The sequence below is a fragment of the Ylistrum balloti genome, unplaced genomic scaffold, assembly GCF_031769215.1.
Source record: "Ylistrum balloti isolate Yb309-2 unplaced genomic scaffold, AGI_CSIRO_Ybal_v1 Utg369740, whole genome shotgun sequence".
In the NCBI taxonomy this organism is placed as follows: Eukaryota; Metazoa; Mollusca; class Bivalvia; order Pectinida; family Pectinidae; genus Ylistrum; species Ylistrum balloti.
Window position 1 is genome coordinate 1,411,553 of NW_026781950.1, and position 19,616 is coordinate 1,431,168.

A 19,616-nucleotide genomic window follows, 5' to 3' on the forward strand; every position below is an offset into this window, starting at 1 on the left:
ATTTACTGTTGGAAACCGGGTCGTATTTTACAAAGCATTTCGAAAGCTATAATTGTATAAATGTTAGAATGACTCGATTCCATATTGAAAACGAACAAGGGAAATCACTCTAACCGCATTAGCCATACAGGGCCGCTTTTGAAAGAGTTCCTTATCGCGGCATTCCCTTTAAATACCGTTTAACGTTTACTGTCCACTTATCCTCTACAGATTCAGATGGTTTCATTCCTTCTGTGATAGACATACCAGACAGATGGCATACATCGTTTGAGTGTAGTGCCTCGTACACATCGCCGTAAAACGTGGAAAACTCGAGGACTAGTTATTTCCTGGAGGAGAAAAGTTTACCCTTAGTCGATATTAGCTGCAATATACCGCTCTGATAAGAATATTTTTCTTTAGGTCGATCGGTTGAACGTCTGACTAGTAAGCGAGAGGTCCCTGGTTCGAAACCTGGCGGAGGCATTGAAACAAATAATGACATTAGAATAACACTTAACAATACAAATTTCAAATAGTGTTGGCTATCATATAATCATGTTAGAATTATCTGCCGTATTAAAATATTCCAAAAGTGCACACGTTTCTCCTCAAATTACTTTTAAGTTTAATCACATCTGTTCATTTCAAGCTTCATATTTTTCTAATGTTATCATATCATTAGCGATCATCTGGCAAGATAGCCACGCGGAAATGCGGTACTGTATGTTTTTTGCCTTATGGGGTAAAAATCTAATGCAGCAGCTATTTTTTGAATCTCTAATTGTAACTATACTTCAGTACAAATGAATCATATTGAACGGGACAAAGACAACAGAAACGAATTTACAGGACCACATTAATAAAATGGGCTACTGGAACACAAGAAGATTTGCTGAAACGCCATTTAAAGGTTGCAGGGAACGCAGAAAAAATTTAGAATAATCGTGCAAGGATATATTACAAATGAATATCACATTCAGATAGAAATGCGTTGTGTGTTAGAATCTTCTAATGGGGCCTTGGTAGCCTAGTGTTTTAGGCGTCCAACCGTCCTTATCACTTGCCATCTCCATCCCACTTCTAGGTCGCGGGTTGGAGGACTTCGTGGAGCAGTCACCAGGTACTGTTGGTTTTTCTCCTGGAACTCCGGCTTTCTTCCATCACACGAACCTGGCACATCCTTAATTGGTTTTGGCTGTTAATAGGACGAAAAGCAACAATTAGCTAAACTAAACCTTATAAACAAAACAAACTTATTGTAACTAGGAGAAATTTCTGAGAGATGTCTAGCCTTTAAGGCAGCCGATGATTTCATTTTCCTTATTGCGAGTTTCCATTACTAGACAGTGTTTCCGAACCCTACTCAAGCAACTTATCTTGGTAATATGTCACATTTCCATAGTCTAGGAATATTGGGAAATTTTGTTGTCGTCATAATGATATTATTTTGAGCTTTTCTATTTCCTTGTGTAAAAGTATTTTAGCTTTTAAGATGCTCAGCGGTTTTGTTCTTATGAATATGTACGTTTTGTATATGGTTCTTATTTTGAGAACATAACATTGAATGAACCAGATTTACGGAACGATTGCCTTCGAAGAAAAAACACTTCAACAACACTTTGTCTTATCATCTTTGTACTTTGTCAATGAGAAATTTTCCTTTAATCCTATATAGCCTTCATGAATTTGATTTTGCCTTTGACGGTCGTTTCTTGCTTTCAAAAAGAATTTTGCCAGTTTAATGGAAACGTGTTTAATAACCATAAGTAATTCATTGCATGGCCCCAGTAGGAAACCGTAACATTACATTATTATTTTGTATGTCAGAGTACAAAAACGTACGATTTTCCTCGGTCTAATGATACTATAGATCTAATTTGTTGTCCTGACGGCGCAATTTGTCAAAATCGTCTGCCACTACCTCAGCACGCAACGATTCCCATGCCCTCATCTTCATGTAATTGGCTCACTTGTGACACTCCGCTTGACAAGGTCGGTATGCATATTTCATTATTTCCAGTTACACTCCGGTACCAAAATATAAAAAGAAATACTTAATGATACTTAATAATATTTTCCAGCACAGGTTCGTTAAGGATCCTGTTCGCTGTTTTATTTGATTTGTATTATGTTCACCTTGATAAGTTTTAGAATCTTACGAATGCTGATCACTCAGATATCAAAGAAATATTTACAAAGATAATCACTTGCCAAGATAAATGCATTATCAGCATTATCAACTATAATTTATCTTGAAAGCTTCTTCGACAGAATAGTATTATCAATTAATCAATTTCAATAGCATCAGATGTTGTTTCAGATTGATGAGTTATCTGTGGTCATTGATGACGTATGTCAGGTTGAGGAAACATTCCTCAGTCGCCCACTGCAACGTGATCTATCTGTATTACAACACCGTTCGGATCTCTTGTGTTTCAATGATTAGACTGAACATTTTGGTTTACAGTGAACATGTAATATAATACATAGGTTTCTGGTATATACAAGTTGACGACCTAAACCCAACCCTAACCTGTAAGCATTTCAGTAATCAAATTTGGGTCAAAGTTACAACTTGAAACACTGATCTTCGGTGCTTAAGTAAGTACGCTATCAGAGATTTAGTAGAATTATGAAGACGAAACACAAAACGTTATCTAAAACACATATCTTTTAAGAAACCCAGTCGGATGTAATCAAAATTTAGGTCAGATTAATATTCGTGTAAATCAATTATGTCATGGATATATTACTTAAGCTTGGGACCATGGAAGGTGAGTGGTTAAGGCGTCTGGTCGTCTTTATCACTAACCACCTCTGGGTCGCGGGTTCAAGGCCTTCGTAGGGCAGTCGCCTGGTACTGGACGTAGGTCGGTGGTTTTTCTGTGGGAACTCCATCCAAACCAGGCACGTCCTTAGATGACATTGGTTGATAATACGACGTTGAACAACATTTAACTAAGTTACCTTAAAGTTACCCCATTTTCAGCATTTTTAACATTTTTGGCCAACTAAGATTTCCTTCTTGTTTAAACAAATGAATCAGTAAGACATTGAGTGCAATAAAATATTTCAAAATTAAGATTAATTAAAATTTTAAATATTCGTGAGAAATTTTTCATATCAATAAACAACTGTTGTTTAATTTGACCGCATTAAAATAGTTTTAAAACTGGTCTTAATGTGGTGTTTGGTTAATGTAATCCTGTACTTTTTAGTAGTTCTTTATACCTGAAATCGGTTGAAAGTCATCATATTTATTTTCGACTATATGCAATATAAGCCTGCATATTAATTAAACAAGACACTATATTTTCTCCTGTAAATAATTTGTGATTGTAACATGATCATTCTAGATTCCATTTCAATATCTTAAGCTTATTTACCGATTTCACTATATACCATCATATTTGCTGAGGAACTACATATGTTTAAAATATTTTTATGAAACTGTAGATGTAACTTAAATGTAATGTGTTGTTCAGCAATTTTTTTTATTCATCATCAAAACATTTCAAATATAAATAAATAAAGAATAGCTATTTGTTATTCTTAAATATAGGTATTAAAGAATGAAAGGTAAAGATATTTTCTGATCTAGAGTATCAATTTATAAAAACAGCTTATATAGAAACATCCTTTGTTTTACAACAATTGCGAAACAAGTTTTAAGCCTATAGTAATGACACTCGGAGGCCCGGATAGAAGCGCAGGGGGGTTCTAAACGTTAAAAAAATTAGAACGTCTCAGATGATACTATTACGTAATCAACAACACTGGTATCTTCACATGAGAACACATAAAGGGGAACATTTTCTAATATATCATAATCTGGACATTAACCAGTTTGGGTATTTAAATCACCTATCAACATTATATTGATAAATTATATTGAAATTCATCGACTCATTTTCAGTTTCATTGAACACACTAGGACACGAGTACAGGGGACTTTCGGGCGGTATGTAGCTACAGCCTTAAAGTACATTACTTTTACGACTGATCTTTTAGGTAATTTAACTCATAGAATATATTCAAAGTCAGTGCGTGCAGAACAAAATTTCAACAATTGATTCAACTCACTTCTGTAGATAATGACAATGTCACCAGATTTCTTTTTTCACAGATTAACCTTGTGGTACTGTAAGCATATCAACATCGTCTCATTTTTTTTTAATTTCGGGAAGAGGGAGTTTGAATTTGATGACACAAACAGAACATTTATTTATAATTCAGAGTTCACGACACCATGTTTCTATATGTCCAATATTATGACCTCTTGTTGTGTGTCCCTAACAACGTCGACCAGTTGCTCCAGGCGGAGCAGTGTTGGGCGAATGGGTCTTGTTAGGGTGACTAGAGACGTTGTTGATAAGTCGATCGATGTTACAAAGGTGGACGAGTATGTTGGAGTTCTGACGACTGTGCGGGTAACGGTGAAATATACCACTTAATAGCGGTAAGCTTTTAACGACGGCCGTTTTGTCAGAAGGAAACTGTTTGTTGACATTAAATTTCCGTTTGAAAGGGACTAATGTTAGCACCATCTTGCCACAATAGTTATAGGCTTTCGGTCTGACATAGGACGTAACCGTCACAGGGTAGAAAGGCGCTTTTTTCGCTTAAGCGAGCCTGTAAGTTTATGTTGTTGATTTTTTGTACCTTGTTGTTACTTTTTGATACTAACGTTGGCAGTGTAGCTAACTATGCCTGTGAGGTGTAGGGCTTTCACAAAGCACCGGATATTGAACAACTCCATCTTGATTTTTGTAAAAATATTTTAGGAGTGAGTAGAGCCACTCCAAACGCAATGATATATTTCGAACTTGGTAGATTTCCTCTTTTAATTTCTAGAAAAGTTTTGAAATATTGGTGTAAGCTATTAAGTACAAACAATTGTTTTTTAAAAGCATGTTATCAAGATATGTATCGGGAGTGTGAAGCAAACCCACATTGTAAATATTGGGTTATGCCTATTAAACACGAACTTGGTTCTCTCGGTATGGCTAATTATTGGCTGTCGCAAAATAGTTTAAACACTCAACAGTTTCTTGCTTTAGCAAGGCAGAAGCTCACTGATATTTTTAAACAGGATTGTGAAGCTTTTTTCGACACTACACCGAAGTGTCTGTTTTATAAACATATTGTTGATCATGTCTGCTTACAACCTTATTTAAGTTAATGCTTTCCCCTTAAATATAAAAAGGAAATTGTAAAATTTCGTCTGTCTTCACACAACCTGTTAATAGAAGCTGGAAGACACCGAAAAATCCCCCGTAACTTAAGTTGTGTAAGTCCGACGTAGAGGATAAATTTCATTTTATTCTGAAATGTCACTTCTTCTCAGAGTTAAGATGTAAATATATCAAGACATACTATCGTAGGAACCCCTCTGTCTATAAATAAATCCTATTGTTATCTTCCGGAAATTCTAAAGAATCAAATAAACTAGGAAAGTTCATTTACTATGCAAATTTACTGCGATCCACTTTGATGGCTAATAAATAGTCTATTGTAATGTAATATTGTTCAATGTCTTTTTTGTAAAGATGTGGCCATGAATAATTAAATTGTGCTATATTGATTATAGAAGCACAAATTACGATATGTGCACATTTATTAATTATTAGATTATGCATATATATTAATTACATTAATTACTTGTGTGTGTATTTTCACACGAAGCTGACTTGTATTAATATTAATATAATTATATTGCTTTGTTATATGTCGATGAGATGAATTGCTCAAGATGAATAAAGAATATGAATATGAACCGTTGGAAAACATTAAATTTGATATCAAACTCGATGTCTAATTCTTTGTAGATGAGATCTTTCATGATGTCCTCTGTGTCTTCCTCTGCCGATCGATTGTTCAGGACCACTCTCAAACACAGAACCTATCCTTCATGGGTCTTGTCAGAAGAGACCATGATTAAAACAAATCATTCCCGCCGACTTCTCTCCATGCTCCTTTAATTCTTTTATAACCTCGTTTATAATTTGATTAACCAGCGGGAACTTGTTTTTAAGGTTAATATTTCAACTCTGTAGAATCCGTTGTATATATCAGCTATGAAGGGGTCAGTAAGCTGAAGCTACCGGACATCTGATAAAACGAAATAAGCACGTGTCAAGGAGTAGGGCTTGCCCTTATCTAGAGATTGGTCACATTGATATTTCATTCCGCACGCATCATTTCCAGCAGGTACTGATAAATGAGCAAGGTAAATAATGCTTTATAGTTTCAAGTTTAAGTATTAATTAAGATAATAAGTAAGTTTTTCTCAAATTTTTTTTTGCAAGAATCGCAGAAATTTGTCTCAATTTGATCTGTTTGTTGTCTCTTGATGGAAATTTACTGCACCCTATTTGAATTTTTTTTATCTTTTTACTTTAAAAAGATGTATAGTGTGAATAATTTGAAATCATTAATAGTTTGATGTCTTACAACAATTATATAGTCAATATAGTTATATCAGTATTTGTTCAAATCATGGTAAAGATTATTTTATTACCAAAAGCATTTCAACAACTGTGATATGTCTTAGGGGCAAGTGAATGATAATCAATATGATGCGAATCAGATATCAAGAAAGCTTTTTCGGTGGCATTTACTTCTTGTGTACTAATAATTATACACTGTAGTTGTTTCAAGGATGATAAATACATATGGGCTGCATGGCCTCTTTATAAAGCGTATCTAGCCCGATGTTTGCTTTTTGCGATATTGAGTATGACGACTAAGCTTGGGTAAATTCGCGATTTTGCGCAATGGTACTGTATGATAGCTTAATTTCGCGGGGCTGATAGTTCATGGATATTAGATTTCGCGTATTATTATAAACTGGTGTTCATGTATAAAGACAACAGATATTTTCAGAAATTTTCATACAATGTCTTTACTGACCGCAAATATATCGTCATCAAATCCTCCTCGATAATTAAATAATATTAAACTTTATTTCACAACAATTGCGAAACAAGCTATGAGCTTATACTTATCACTCTTGTTGGCTCGAATGGAAGTGCATGACAGGTCTAACTTTGGGAGGAAAGCAGAGTGGCCATGGAGAACCCAAGTGGTCGGGCAGATAAACCCCATATCTTTTACGTTCGTTCCGGGAATCGAACTTAGGGTGTCTCAGGTGAAAGGCGGGTGTTACTACTGCGAGATTCGACCACGCCATCCTCCTCGAATATTACCAACAATGCAGTATCTAAACACTGTTTTAAACACAAGAAAACAAAAATCTGAGATTTAATTTTTTTCTTGAAACTGTCTTTGTTGTGGCGTTATCATTGATGCCCAGTTGACACTCCTACTACTTCCGGTACACAATGGCTTTCCAGTTGAACTCGCTGCTGTTCAAATGACGTGAATATGTTTAGCTACTGACGTGTGTGGAGCGATTTGTTCTATGACGATCAAATATAGATACAGTGGGTTTGGATTGCTGTTTATCTTCTGTACCTGTATTAAATTGTGTCATTAACGGTAACTGCACTTTTCACTTGATCATCACTAATGTGTGTAATTATACTCATTTACAATACGATGTATGCTACATTTCGATGCAAACGCAAATACGATTTTAAAGATGAGAACCCGAGATGGTTGTTATACTAAGTGACAGTAATACCAATGATAGGTTACATATTCTATACATTTTACAATATAACTGGTCATATGTATTTACATGTATTGTTTCTTCAGTGGAATACTTTAAATATGTCTTAAATTGAGATGATAATTGTAGAAATAAAATGTTATTTCTATTCTACAGGTAGAAAGCATATATTCAACATAACTAAACATTTTGTTGTAATGAAACTACTTTTATCAACCTATCATTAAGATTATCATTGAAATTATACGAAATCAGCAATGAAACCAAATAAAAGAATTTTATTATTTTCATTCTAATTATCGATAAAGTATTTATATATTAGGCCATATTGTAAGGTCTGTTTTGTATTTTTATTGCATATGAAAAAAACCCAAACCCGAAAAACAAACAAACTTCGAAAGCCTTGGTATGCAAAACAAAACCAAAACAGATATATAGATAACTTTAACCCCAAGATGAAACAGAAAGCCATTGCATTTGAATATGTAGCGAATACATGGTCAGTGTCTGAAACATAAGCTGTATTTTGGTTCAGAATATAAAGACAAAGTAACTCACTTTTACCAGGTATTCTTTTATCTTGAAACCTTATTTAATATTCAGGTACTATCAGCCTGGTAAATTTGTTGTTCAGTTCTTGTTAACCTCATGTTGACATAACGCTGAATAAAGTGTCTGAAACTTTTCCAAATCAACTTTATCAACAGTTTATAGAATTTTCATAAGAAACATTTTTATTACAGAAAAAAGTCGCTTATTTAAAAGTTATTAATACCTTTTAATGTTATATTGAAGTGAACCAGAAAGTCGTTCTTTCGATTGATGCACGTGTTAAAATACAGCCGTTTCCCGTGACTGCCGAATACAGAAAAAAAATATATATATATATATATATATATATATATATGGCAGGTGTATTTGGACAATACCCTTTTATATAATTAGCTACTTTGACTACAATTAAAAAGAAGGCAGAATGACATTTGCAAACCGATCGGTTTTAATGCTCATTTCGCGAGTAAAATGTATGAACTATTGACCTACTATTATAAAGCGAGGTTAAGAAGGTACGCAATATGTGTGCTCGCCACAACCTTACCAGAACAGTCGTAATGTCTCGGGAAAAATACAAGGTCGTATTATAGAACATTCGTTTATGGCATATACTGCACACGTGGGCAAGGGATCAATCACCTATTTAGTAACAAGTTCTCAATTTTGAACTCAAGATATGCAGATATACTTTCTCTGTTGGGTCAATACACGCGTGACAAATTGCATCCTGTGTCAGACAAATTTGATAATGTAGTCAGGATGTCGTAGGAAGCAATATTTCCTCGAAATGGGTATGTCAAATACATATATAAATTTTCCTGACATTGGGTTCTTGAATTTGTCACGCTGTCGCGCTTCGTGAATGAACTAATGAAACTATGCTTGGACAGTCGATGATATATGTACATGTTTAAGTTATACAATGCACACGTGACTGGATATGTTCAGAGGAACAAATGACTTAGAGTCAAAGAATATATTGTGTAGTACGATTGCCATGGTAAGATGTTGATTTCAGCATTTATTTCTGATATACTTTATCGTATAACCTTTCATTATCTTAATTGCACTGAATTTTATTTTCTTCAGAACATGGATGACGAAAGTAGACAACTGTTGTTAAAGGGCCTGACATCGTACCCCAAGTACATTCCTACTTGGTACAATTATGATGAACTGGGATCCGAATTGGAAGACAAATGTACGATAAATAACACTGGTTATTATTTAAGACGAAGCCAAATAGCTATTCTTGAAACCTCCATAAAGGTAATGATGCATAGAATTATCGATTATCTTTTAACCTTATAGTATATTATCAAATAATGTGTACAAAATAAGGAGATTTACTTCTCCGATTCGGTGAACAATTAGTTACACATACTGGGCGAAGTTATCTAAAGGTCTCAGTCAAATGTCAGGTGACGGTTTTGAATTCTTTCATAAATCTATTTGTGAGTCCATTTGTGATACCTTTTGGCGATCTCGTATCTTTGAAGTTCATTTGGTATGTTGTGTACAGTATGTAGTTTTACTTTTCTGACATAAGTAATGATACAATGTTAAGGCAATTGTCTTCAAATATCAATAATTTAGCTAGGTATAGTGCTTTAGTGTTGTTCATGTACAATGGTGTTTTAATGAGGCCAAGGTATGATACTTTTTTGATTCGCTGTGTGTGTAGCTAAACATTGTTTTAAATTAAGAAATATTCGAATTTCATTTGTAACTCGTGTCTCTTATACACCCACCTGGTGTATTTAAACTCTGAGGTCTGAAGTCACTGTGCACGCTCTCCACATTTTAGCTCCCTACTATTGCACTTTGAGAATTGGTCCATATGTTATACGATTTGTGCACTTCCTGATCTTAGCGTCCGATTTTGATTCAACACTTTAATAAACAAATATCACTGATAAGTCCTTGAAGAACCAAACACCACTCCGATGCAGTATTATAGTGAATGGAATTCTGAATTGGTTCTGAAATGTACTATTTATTTGTTGTCTTTTAGAAAAATTCTTTAACACTATAAATTCAATTTATTTAAATAATTATTGTTTTTGCCGATATTTTTGCATATTTTAGATTTTATCGATTTAGATTTTAAAAACGCAAAAAACTGTGTTGCGGTGTCAGTACTTATTTGCCCTATTGTGATGACATTATCGGAACCTGGAAACGACATCCTCTTCGTTTTTAAAGTTGTGACATGTTTCCATCTTTAACTTTTGGCCAAAAATAACACTGTAATGTATATTAGAAATACCAGTAAATGATTGAAACGAACTCGGTTAATCTTGAAGTGGAATGATTGGAATGTGACCGGGTCGGACAGGCGTATCATGGATCTATACTTATCAAACAATATGGAATAATCCTCTAGGCCAAAGACAGAGACTTTATAACCTTAGCCCCTCATTCAGGAAAATGCTTCTCCAGACTTTTCCCCTCGAAGGAATATCAAAATATGCCGTTGAAAATTGTACAAAAGACACATAAGTGATAAATAGCTTTTAATTCTAATTCAGAGTTAAATACATTAGTAGAGCCAAACAATGAATTAAAATGAATCATAGAGCTGTTTCGTCCTTAAAGGACTCGTTGGTGAAGCAGTACTACTGACAGTCTATCATGATAAAAATGGTAAATTGACAACGGAACAAGAGAGCTACATTTCTTATAATTGGTCAGAAGACACACAAGTGAACATGAACTTTCAATGACATATATGCGTAGAGCCAAACAATGATTTAAACTGCATCACACAGTCCTTCAATATAACTGTACAATGTTAAATGTTTATTACAGGAGATCATTCCTTCTGCCCCGTACGATTTCTCATTGATCGACCTTGGCAGTGGAAGCTGTTCGAAGACCAGATATTTCCTTGACGAAATGTTGCTGCGACAGAAAAGATTAACTTTTTATCCACTAGATATTTCAGAAGGTACTGTACGTTATCATGATGTTTGTTATTTCTCCTATATAATTTTGTATTGGAAATAGTATGAAGCCAGAATATTCTCGTACACGTATCAATTTGTGAATGCCGTTTTAGTGCTCTTATCTCTGTTGTTTACCTGTATGTACTTTTGTAGCAGTTCTATTTTAAACTACTTGACCTGTGCTGCCGGTCTATTTATAACATGTGTTGGTCAAAACTTCCTCTTCATGGTGGCGAAGTGTCTTTGTTGAGTAGTGCGATATATTGTATCGTGTTTCATGAGTTTGTGAGTCAATTCGTCACCGGTATTAACGTCTTCTTGGGAGCAGTGAGAAAATAACTTGCAGGCTTTCACTATACATTTGCATTTATGTTTCTTGGCTCAATATTGTATGCTCTTGTATATAACGATACATAGCGAGAACAACCTGTAGCGGAAACATGGGTGTGGATACACAAGCATATTAACTTTTTGCAGAATTTTTGATGAAAACAGTACAACAGATTTCTAATGAATACGGTGACAGATTATCACTATCTCCAGTGGCGGCGAATTATGAAAACGGAATAGAAAAACTAAGGTGAGAGTTATAATGACATCTAATCTTCAGGCGAACGAATTTAATGTGACTTCATGTAATAGAAGACAATAATTCCGAAAATCATAGTTTTGATTATCCTAAAGCATCAACATTGTAGAAATATGCGATACTTTGTGTCAGTGGATTTTTTTAGTGATGTTGGTATAATCAAACATATAATATTTAAAGATATGTTACTACCAGTCACATAATCATGATATATCATTTTGTGTTCAGGTCTGCGAATGGTCCAAAGATAATCGTATGGTTTGGAAGCATCATCAATCTGTCGTACGATGACCAAGTGGCTAAGCTCAAGTTAATTTCTAGTTTAATGACAGGTGAGAATTTCAATTGCTGCATGACGTAAAAACACAGCAAAACAGGTTTATAATATTTAGCTTACCTATCCCGACTGATTTGTTAAAAATTTAAAAATCGAACTGGAAAATTATTCAAATGCCGGTTGCAAGGAACACAATTCGGTTCTTGACAGTACAATCCATATGTTATTCAGACCACCATCATCTGATATTGGGTTGTTCAAATCGCTCTTCGTTTGTTGTTTGAGATTCGTTTTTAAGCAATCATTGCTATTGCTATTTCTTGAATAATGGAAAGATATTTCTCAAAGTTGATCACTTGCTCTTGGTTCTTAGGTGTGTCCCTGCGTGTTTTTTTTAGATTTCTTTGATCTTGACAGTTTTTAATTCTGTTTTTACTTTCGTCAGACGTGTTGGAAGGAAATTATTGAATCTGGATGTGTAGGTTCCCCTTGAGCCCTAGTTGTACCATTTTTTTATTTTGAGGCTTACCAAGAAAACAAAATGGCCGGCAAGTGGCCATCTTTGATTTTGACAATAGACGTTAATTATCGCTATTTTTTGAGAAGTAAAGGAAGGATATTTCTCGAACATAATTCATTGGTTTTCTCGGCTCTAGTTGTGCCTCTGAAGTTTTAAGTATAATCCGAAAACAAAATTTACGATAGGGAGTCATCTTATATTTTGATAATTGAAATTTGTTATCATCAGTTTTTTTTAGTAGAAATGGCATGATGATTATGTTTTTCTCATGTCCCTTGTTGTGTTGAACGACAAAAAACTTTGACCTTCGTTGTAACCTTATGATTTGTAACCGATCATGACAAAATGGCTGAGAGGCGGCCATCTTGGATTTTAATAAGAAAGAATGTTGATTTCTTGGGACTTTCTTAGACTTCTACTTGGTCCCTTGTTTTGCTCTTTTAATTTCGTGTTCGATCAGGAAACAAAGTGGCTAATAGGCATTCGTCGTGGATTTTCATTTTTTCTTAAAATATAAATTGGCTTTTCTCAAATACATACGCAGATTACACTGCAGGTCTGACATGGTGAATTTTGGGATCAATCTGGCTCTAAGGTGAACATATCCATTTGACACTTGAATATTGTTATCAAAATATTTAAAACACAAAAACAAAATAAAGAAGAGAAAAGAAGATTTTGGACCAAACAATGATTGGCGCTTAGATCCCTCTGGAATCTACTTTTTAATAGCGAAGAAAGATCATTTGAAGGGAATGAAGGTGTGTACTGGTCAGTAGAGACCATGCTTTACCAAAACCCATTAAAATCATATCACCATGAAAAAACAATTGTCTGACCAGCAAATGAATTTGCTCCCGAAATGTACTGTCTGCTGTTTGTCTTAAAAAGTACATGCGGTCTGCAATACGACGATCACTGAGCCCCGTCTTTACACTACGGGTAAACCAATTTTTGTGATATTGTCATTCCACTAAATTTTCAAACACAAAGACAACTCCTCATGTCTGGATTAAAGGATTAGCAACGAAACATGGCGCAAGATCAATACAGCAGCAAGCTAATACACAATATTTTAAGCATTTTTTGATCAGTACAGAAAAAACGTGTCCTGGCGGACCCATGCAGATGATCCCAGTACCTTCCAGTACTTAGAACCACCGTTTTATACTTTACATACCACAATATATCGAAAGCGTCACATTGATCGTTTTTGATAGCAGTTGATGATATGGAAAAACTCAAAATGTTCGGCTCGTATAAGGAATAGCTGCATGTTTAATTTACTAAAAGGACTCACGTGACGAATGACCGTTTCATTTAAAACAAAATAGTCACATGACTCATCGCGCAGGTATACTAAAATCTAACTAGGTAATGCTATCTGGGTTATAATCAACTGGCAATTGAAATAAGAAAATTCTTCATCAATCTCACATCTAGAAATATTGTCATGTAATATATACTTACACTAAATGTACTCACTTAACACTTTCAAAAAAAAAAAAAAAAAAACATAAAAAAATGCGATTGACTACAAATTGAACAAAATACTCACAATTGAATTGAATATTTCAATGCAAATTAAGAAAAAGATACGGAAGAGCCGAATAATGAAACAAATTGCAGCATACAGCTGTTACTTCCGTATAGGACGCGTCAATAATGCGAAGGCTCTCAATGACTGAATAATTCAGAGAAATCTAGGAGGCGAGTAAAGAACAATTGATCGAAAAAATGTCGAAACCTAGTTAGTGAGGAGCAGTAGCCACATCATTGAATTATTTCGAAGATTCGAAAGAGGACTTTGTGTAAGTGTTCAGAACCGTGCCACCATTTGAAGAAAGACATTCCTATCCCTAAGAAACACCTGGTCTTGATTCATTGTTTACATTGGTGTCCACAGTGAATTGAAAATTTAGTGTAGTTATGGTGAAAGCAGTTACATGATATGATATACAACTGGCCTGATCTCATTCTAAACACTACGACATTACAGATATCTTCTAAAACAAGCGATGATAATCTCATTCTGTAAAGCTATCTAATGACATTCTGTATTGATATTAACTAATTAATTTCGATTTACACCCTTCGCATCACTGACGAGTCCTTGAAGGATACAAAAGCTGTATTATGCAGTTGAATTTGTCACAATAGTACAGGGTATTTACCATAATCTGTATCTAATTCGAAATTTCTATTGAAAGATGCAAAATATAGAGCATTACATACATCCTTTCGTTAGTATTGATTATCATCAATCGATTTCCATAATCCAAGATTTGTTTGACTGAGGAATTCCGCATATTTTATTTGAATTCTTACAGATAGATGTCACCTAGTATTTAGCGTTGACATAACACAGGACAAAAAAGCAGTGTTGAAAGCATACAACGATGAGGCAGGTAAGTGTTATAAAATTTAAGAAATGAAAAAAATAACAACATGATGATGGTTTATGAATTTTCTTGTCAAGGATTTGTACTTATTTGTTTAAGAAAAATATAATCCAATGCAGTAATGTGCATTTAAAGTCTTTCTAGGTAGCAACCTGCCTACTTCCAAAACCTACCATTGTAACATCTTATTGTAGACTGGGCCTTTAACGGCTAGTTCCCAATAGCACAACTTCCGTGCGTGATGTCAGCAATTGGCAAATGACCTTAAAACACAGATTTTTGAGGCATACAGGCTCATAAAATCAATTTGGGATTTTATTGTTGTCGCCAATGATATCATTGGGGAATATCATATTTCCTTCAGTAATATGAAACTAGATGTGATGCTCGTTAGCATTCCTGGTGGTTTCATTGTTGTATACCTTGTTTGTGCTTATAATGGTCAAGACTTATATGGCAGGTGTCATCTATGAAATAGAAGACGTTCACCTTTAGGATCTTACTTTCTTTGTACTTTTCGAAACAATTGTATCTTATTTGTGCTTAGTTAAATGTAATAAAAGGGATTTGGTTTGAATAACGACACATAATATTATAGAGACCTACTAAAAAAATAGAGGTATATTGCAGATTTATAACATAACTGACCAGATTTGTCAATTCATAATATCTTAAGACACATATGTAACAACACTTTTGTAACTATAACCTCTTGATGAAGTCGCATGCTTACTTGAGTAGTGAATACTACATCAGCTTAGTCGAAATAAGTCTTTCCTGTAAGTGAACTAACTGCGGAGCTTTCGCTTATTTTCGGAAATATGAATTATGCTACACAGTGTTTTACACATGTCGACGTTATATGGAATTCTTCAAAATTGTTATCTGATATCACACTTTCCTAAAGTTCATGACTTATAAACTCATGTAGCTCGTTTAACTAGTTCCATATTACAGTGAAACTCGTTTTTTATATATGTTTTGCATGTATTTATATTTCTCATCATTTCGCAGATTATATACTGCATTTCTGTTTAACTGCTAATATACTAGATATCATATTATATAATGTATTACACTCACTGTTTTTATATTATATTTTATATATATTAGAACCAAGCTGCTCACTTTGTATCACATCTACCTTTACAGGCCTTGAAATGAAGTTCTTTCAAAATGGAATTATCAGATTAAACAACGAGGAACACAGCCACATACGTTTAGATAAATTTCAATACAAAGCAGATTTCATTGAGGATTCTTCTCCAGAACACATGAGCTACTTCAGAGCGTACATGCAAGCAAAGGAACACCTATTTTATTCAATACGTGAGAAGATTTTCTATCTATAAATCTTTATTAGGAAGAATGCCAGGAGAACATTTTCTCAGTCTTTACTGTATAATGCAATAGTACTTTCACAGCGGCATGTGCGAGAGAAAAAAAACTTAAAGTCGAAACATTCTGGAAATAAAAAGGTGCATGGTCTTTAACTAAATAAGGGGTGTGAATACGCTCTGTCTTTCCCAAATATAAAGTGATTTAAACATAAAAATAAAGAAAACAAATCAAATAAAAATTTGTAAAGCAATTTATTTTTTCGAATTCTTCGCGTTACATTTTTATTGTTGCAGGATTCACTCTATGATCTCTTTACTGATAGATAACTTTAGAACATCGCTATATTACCGGATCCACTTCGAAAATCGATTATCCTGAAAATGAATTATTTTATGAAGAATCAATAATGATATTTAAATGTTTTTTTTTCCTGATGAAAACATAGTTGCTGTTGTCCTTTCTTCTCTCAAAAAAATTACATATTTTGAGCAGTACTTTGTCAATTGAGTTTTGAAATCTTCTGTTATGACATTATATGCATGTTTTTTTTCCCTGTATGTAATAATTGTATTTCATATTTACAGCTGGTCTAAATATCGATATCGAATTCGAGAAAGGTGAAAACCTGTATTTACATGAAGGTGCCGGTGTTAGCTGTAAATACACCAAAGAACAGATATGGAACCTGACAGCAAGGGCAGGGCTTCTTCTAACAGATACTTGGACGGATGAGAATCAGCATGCCATGTTCTGTCGGTGTAAAGTAGCGTAATATATCCTTACACAGCTTTTCAGCGCAAAATCATTGTCACATGAATGTGATTAAAATTTATCTTGCAAAGATAGAAATAGTTTGAAGGAAATGTACATACAAACCATCAGCAGGGCATTATTCGTTTTAATGGAGCTTCTTCAATTTTTTAGAATTTGACTGATATATTTCCTATCGTCGAAGAAAGATGCCGATGGCCACTTGTCCGTTTTTGTTAGTTTTCGTGCCTGATGTGTTTCCTGTATATAGGATTGCAGATGCGTAGCATATGTGACGTCCACATGTTAAATACCCTATCGTCGTTATTTCTCTTCCTTAACAATCGGTGAATATTAAATGCAATTTTAGCAAATAGTCATGCATGTAAGACGATTTTGAAGATTTCGTTATATATCGAATTATCAATGTTCTAACGCTAGAACGATATGAATCCATTGCAATACTTTATTTGCTTCTGGAGTTGAATATTTAATATGCATGCTTCAGTTGATCTGTGTGTCATACTTTATTCAAGTGATTATAAAGCGGGTTGAAATAATTTACTTGTCCATAACCATTAGTGCTGTAAAAGCTATTCTTTAACTCGCTTCAACGACGCATCATAGTGGTTGTTGTCATGTGAAAATGTTGCGATGAAGTATTACATTCTTTCTAGTCCTCTTACAAACAATCAGAACATGTTTTTCTTTACTACATCTAAGAGGATTGAGTTAATGTTTTTTTTTATATATCTGTACAGCTCACATTAAGATGTAAAATCTCAGTTCATATTTGATAACAGTTGTTTAAACTACGTGTACTGAAGAATAAAGGTTAAAGGCTGAAGAGGCGTTTCAAAATGGTACTGTGTTATTGGCTAGCGTAATGTCAACAAACATTTTGACATAAAAAGATTCCACTTATGACTGGTTCAAGCTAGCTTTTTCTCCTGATGAAATGTGTAAAACTTTTTTATTCCTTTCAAATATTACATTTCACATGTATGAAAGAAAGTAGCAATATCGATGTGTTATCACAATTAATTGAAAAATCTTGTATGATTGTAGAAGGTACAATGATATCTTTATTTATAGTTATATATTCGCTTTGGTCACATATAATTCTCAGATTCACAGATGCCTAGTATGTTGTTACTGATTATTAGAACTTCTAAACTTTCTTTACCTCCCTATTAGGGAATATTCCGGGATTCCTGAACATTGAATCAGTTAAGAAATATTCAGTTTTAACAATGCTGATGAAATTTCGTATCTTCAACACGACAGGGTTCTCAAGTCTTTAAGAAAAATCTTTAAAAACACAATTACTATGTTTCTTAAACTTGATTTCCTATGTGAAGCTTTATGTAGATAATGAATAACATATTTGTATTGTTGTTAAATAAAAATATACCTTTATGCTGCTTATGTTTTTATTAAGTATCAAACGAAGAGTCTGTCATTGGTGAAAAATGTTTAAATACGCGTACCGTAACAGGACGAATAATTGTGAAATGCATTATATTAAAATTCTATTGAAAATTGTCTTCGTGTATGTGATATTTATAATGGTGGATTAAAATTAATCACTTTTTAAAAAACATTTTATCATCATCCTATAATTGTCAGCACTGTCGAGAGACAGAAACCATGAATAACCCTTTCGTTTTCAATACGTTTATTTCTAGCTTGTCAAACAACCCCATTGGATTTCATGCTTGTTTTAACAACTGGTACTTTACGTCATAATTATTTTGCATCTCGATCAATAGAGATCACTTATCTGACAGACATACTCCATCAGCGAGCTTTGGAAAAACATATTTTATTTGTTATACGGCATATTTATATCTATGACAGAAGAAAATGAAAAAGTGGGGGCGTCTTATTGAAAAATGGAACCGAACATTTGACTATGATTAAATCAGTTCTGAACGATGTTGACAGATAATATTATCCAAAAAGATAAACGTTAGTTTGTCCAGTACGAGGGTTTTACGAGTCACGGTTTAGATAATAATACTATTTTTGGCTCATTTTAATTTATTCCATGACGTCATGCTAATTTTAATAGAAAATGAGCTTGCTTAATCATGGTACTTTAACTGTTTATTACAAATTACCAAATATTACAGTTACTATGGCGGCAGATGTAGAGGCGATGTGTGCCAATCATGTGTGTCAGATATTCATTTTTTCTTCCTTTTTTTAAATACCTGAAGTTATTTAATGGTTAACTCCATCGATTATACCCCATATTGAAAATCAAGGAAGCGAATAACCCTTCTTCATCAGTCGCATACTTCTGTCTCAGGCCACATAATCAAAGCGGCAGATATAGAACAGACTGTTGGGTCCGATATTTCAATGCATTTGTGTTGATGCTGCTCTCGAGTCTGCGTTTCAATTATGTTTTCAATTGAAAAATACATTTTTGCAATGTCAGCATTCAAATGACGTCGCATTGCTTACAGCGGCCATGTGTAGTCCGCACCGGCTAACTGACATGTCAGATAATTTATTTTCAATCTTTTAACGTATTTTGTGATATGTAATGTAATACACTGAAATTCTTAACACTAGCATGTAAAATCAAACTAAAATGCAAATTCAGCGAAT

At 33.9% G+C, this 19,616-nt stretch overlaps 1 protein-coding gene across 1 annotated transcript; it reads left to right on the forward strand.

Moving 5' to 3' along the window:
• Positions 1 to 9,262: 9,262 nt before the first annotated feature.
• On the forward strand, positions 9,263 to 17,019 carry LOC132543086 (histidine N-alpha-methyltransferase-like). Its single transcript, XM_060206540.1, has 7 exons — positions 9,263 to 9,439; positions 10,982 to 11,120; positions 11,596 to 11,698; positions 11,936 to 12,039; positions 14,835 to 14,912; positions 16,059 to 16,235; positions 16,832 to 17,019. The coding sequence occupies exons 1-7, from the start codon at positions 9,263 to 9,265 to the stop codon at positions 17,017 to 17,019; spliced, it is 966 nt and encodes a 321-aa protein (XP_060062523.1).
• The last annotated feature ends 2,597 nt before the right edge of the window (positions 17,020 to 19,616 follow it).